This window comes from Schistocerca americana, chromosome 2 (genome assembly GCF_021461395.2).
Source record: "Schistocerca americana isolate TAMUIC-IGC-003095 chromosome 2, iqSchAmer2.1, whole genome shotgun sequence".
Lineage (NCBI taxonomy): Eukaryota > Metazoa > Arthropoda > Insecta > Orthoptera > Acrididae > Schistocerca > Schistocerca americana.
In genome coordinates, this window is record NC_060120.1 from 247,878,988 (window position 1) to 247,882,949 (window position 3,962).

The following is a 3,962-nucleotide window of genomic DNA, read 5'->3' on the forward strand; positions in this document are numbered from 1 at the left end:
CGGTGAGTCGTGAATTGACGTGGTTTTCTCTCTTTTCAAATGATGCAATGGACGGGCAGCACAATGAAGTGATTAACCCCCAGTGTCTAGAGGGTGTACTTCAGGCCAGAGATTTACAGAAATTGACATCGTGTTTATGGTGGAAAGCTACAAACACTTCTCAAAACAGATTTATCATTGTCCATCTTGAGTGCATTAATATTTTTTAAGTGACTGCTGTCAGTTCATCATACACCTTTCCCAGAAGTGACTGTATCGAAGGAAAGTATATAGTGCCAGAGACGTTTATCTAGTCTCAAATATTTATGATGTACATATGTATACTGAAACGACAAATGAAATTTTTTTACCAAGCCTGGGATTCGAACCTGGGCCTCCTGCTCACAAGGCAGGCGTGCGAACCACTACGCCACCATGTCACACCTTAGTGAGCCTGCCTCCTCAGTCCTAATTTCCATTTACACCTCAGCCCACTTGGTGTTCAACTGCATAGGCTGGAGAATTGTATTGCAAGAGTACCTCAACATCAAACTAAACTGGGGATTCTGTCTGAAACCACGCACATTTGCTTTAATCAAATGAAACTTTATTGTTCCAGAGACTTGTTTCAAGCCTCAAACATCTGTGATGTACATACGCAGTCTGCCTCTCCGTTCAAATTGCTGTTAAGGTCCCTGCAACTACAAAGTTTCGTTTGATCAAAGTACATAGGCCTGGGTTTCAAGCAGGATCCTCCATTTCGTTTGATGCTGAGGTGCTACTTCATTTCAGTTGGTGAGCATCTGCAATGTTATTTGAGTTTAAGGGGAATACCAACTCGGCTGTAGCATGAATGGGAATTCGGATTGAGTGGGGGAGATGCTAGGGTAGCCTGAGCAGCTGTACAAAACCCTGTGCCAATATGACGTAATGGTTAGCGCACCTGCCTAGTGAGCAGTAGACCTGGGTTCGAATCCCATTCTCCATATTGACTGTATCGGTTACAAAAGTAAACTGTCCAACGAGCAGCAAGATTTACATTCTGCGATACAGGGTTGTAGTGCTGTGAAAAGCGCAAACTACAAACTGTAATTTTGCAACTGACTGGACTGACATTTTTGAGAGTTTTATACGGAACCTTGTTGTTCGCAGTTATTGCCAACGAAGCTATCTGGGCTTGTCTGGTAGCCTGACTAAACTGGGGGAGATGCTGATTTAAGACTGATCACTAACGTTGGCAGATACCTTAATTTGTTACTCTCATCAAAAATTAAATCAATCTTAGAGTGTCAATCCTGCACAGGGTGTGAACCTTTCAACTAATTCACGACAGGACGCCGTTTACTGTTATACTGTTGGAATTTCATTCATGTATATGAGATGTCTTAACTAACAATGAAACAATGCATATTACATTAAATTGGTTTATTGTAGATACAGTTTACTGTTATTGCTTTAAATACTGGGATGTACTTCGCTTTCTATTGATGTGAAAAGTACAAACAAACAAAGTAAATAAAATTTAAATTACAAGTGACCATTGTTTAAGACAGTGAAATTTCAGTACAATAAAACAATATTTCATTCATAATAGATAAACAGTTACTAAAGAAAGAGATTGTAGTAAAAAAGCCTGGTTTTTTGTTACAAACACATTCAGGCACAAACCGTCACTTTTTTGTAACGCTGTTCATGTATTCAATTTTAAACTATTTCTGTCTGCCTTTACAAGCTATGCTAGTAGTGGTACCGTTTTTCGCGAACCATATCAACGATTCTGATTTGTAAACGCTATCTATTTGGATTAGCGAGTGGATGAGGCTGACTGTCACAACTTGGTGACTCCCAGTCTACTATAAGGCAATCGTCATCTAGATAGTGATTCAAGAGCAGCCTTAAATTATTACTTCCATTCGCTTAACGTATATTGCTATGCTATGTTTCAATGTGACCGCCAATGATAACGTTTAACGAATACTTGAGGTCTGAAAACTCATCTTTTAGTATGTGACATAATAAAAATTTGCACAACCTTTCGTAACAATATTCACAGCTGAAAAATTTATCTACTGAGGTGAAGTTTACCCAATTCCACTGAGGTTCGAAATTTTTAAACTCTGCCCTACAGTTACTTAGTCTATCAATTCTTTATTAGGAGTCAGTTCTCACAAAAGAAAAACATTCTCTTTCAGTGGGCTTGGATGTCACATGCTATCGTGGCTGATGATTATGGCAAGAAATCAAAGCAATGCAATTGCTGTCACATATCTCGTCCTAGATTCTCTCTAAGGGCTCAGTGTCAACAATTTTTTCTTGGCGAATAATGAAATAACAACCAGAATTTGTAAAGTTAGAAAATAGTACACAAAAATGATAGTATTATTCCATGCAGATCAAGTACTGATATTAGCGGCTACTGCTGACAGGATGGTCACATCTTCACCAAAGGAGAAAGGCAGGAAGGCACACACACACACACACACACACACACACACACACACACACATACATACATGCAGAGAGACGATGAGTAAACTTTCTGAATTTGTTTCTAATGAGATTCTTTACTTCTTAATGCCTCTGAGCGCTGTACTACGTTTATCTGATTGTTCTAAACATAGACTCAACAAAAGTTCTTATAGTACATCAGACGACAATGGGTTTGCTTTCACTGTGGCCTGTCTGTTGCACTTTGCTTATCTTTAGGCTACGTGGCCCATTCCCATAAAACACTAATGTCTCAAAGTCTAGAGTGATGCAGCTGTTCTTAAGGAAGATTGCGTCGAGGGTCTCATCGTATGAGTGGACAGAGCACGCCAGCGACATTGACTTGTGGCGGTCGCTGTCGTCCTTGGCCATCTTGAACTTGTACCGGAAGTTGGACGCCTGCACTGGGTCTCCCATGAGCAGCACAGCCAGGTGCATCTTTCGACGCTCCATACTGAAGCGCCTAACGTAGGCGAAAGTCTCGCCGAAGGCGAATACCGCGTGACGGTAGTCCTGGAAGCAGTCACTCTGGGTGACGCTCTGCCAGAAGTGCGGGAGGTCATGGTTCTTCATGGAGTAGCGGTCAGGGTGCACCATGGTGACGTGGGAAAGCAGCTGGTCGCGGCGACCCCGCCAGCCACAGACCAGGGGACAGGCAAGCGGCCTGTAGGCGCAGCCAGCTTCGTGGGAGAGCTTCACATGTGCAGGCAGCTTCTGTGGGCAGCCGCGGTTCGAGTAGCTGCAAGGGTACAGTGACGTCACGGACAGTTGTTCGAGCGCCAGGTTCCGCCTCGAGTCGATGCGCATGTCACACGTCGGACACAACTCGTTGCACTTAGTCAGACAGGACCCACACAAATTGTGACCGTTAGGGCACATAAAGATGGGCGACGCCATGTACTCGTAGCAGACAGGGCACTCGAGAACAATCTGAAGGTGCCTCTCCAGTTTCCTCGTGTCACCTTTCGTTGTCGTATCAGTCTTGGATACCGTCGACAGGTTACTCCTTTTGGTGTCGCCTCCAACATCCTGGACCAACCGCGCTGGTTTTGGCGGTGGCTTCTTTGCAGTATCTGGGCTTTTGGGGCGTCGAGCGTTTGGGCTCCGTCCATCCATGGCGAGCAACTAGCTCGTGTACATGCCGCTTGATACAGCCAGAGAACACCTCGGTTCACATAAGAGGTAGTACCTGAATCAATTAAACTCCAATTAAAGTACATTGTAGATTGTTGAAAATTAATTTCTGACACTGTTTTGAATTACGATACTAACTTACAAATATCCATTCATTGACACTATGCTATCCAATGAGAGAGGAATTAAAATGTGCAAATATGGAAGATACGAGACGGAACATACGGAACATACAAAATATGAGTGCTAGCTATCAATCAGCATTAAGAAATTGTCAGTTGTAGAACAGAGCAGTTTTCTATACATACTCTCTGTCTCTCTTTCTCTGTCTCTCACTCTCTCTCTTCTCTCTCTCTCTCTCT

The 3,962-nt window shown here is 43.0% G+C and overlaps 1 protein-coding gene across 1 annotated transcript; it reads right to left on the minus strand.

The window, feature by feature from the left end:
* Positions 1-2,625: 2,625 nt before the first annotated feature.
* Positions 2,626-3,582, minus strand: LOC124593927 (E3 ubiquitin-protein ligase SIAH1B-like). The gene has a single exon (XM_047132277.1). It carries the CDS (start codon positions 3,580-3,582, stop codon positions 2,626-2,628), a length of 957 nt encoding a protein of 318 aa, XP_046988233.1.
* Between the last annotated feature and the right edge of the window lie 380 nt (positions 3,583-3,962).

Excerpts from the sequence above, each read along its gene's own strand:
- LOC124593927 (XM_047132277.1), bottom strand. The coding sequence starts at position 3,582 with ATGGATGGACGGAGCCCAAACGCTCGACGCCCCAAAAGCCCAGATACT.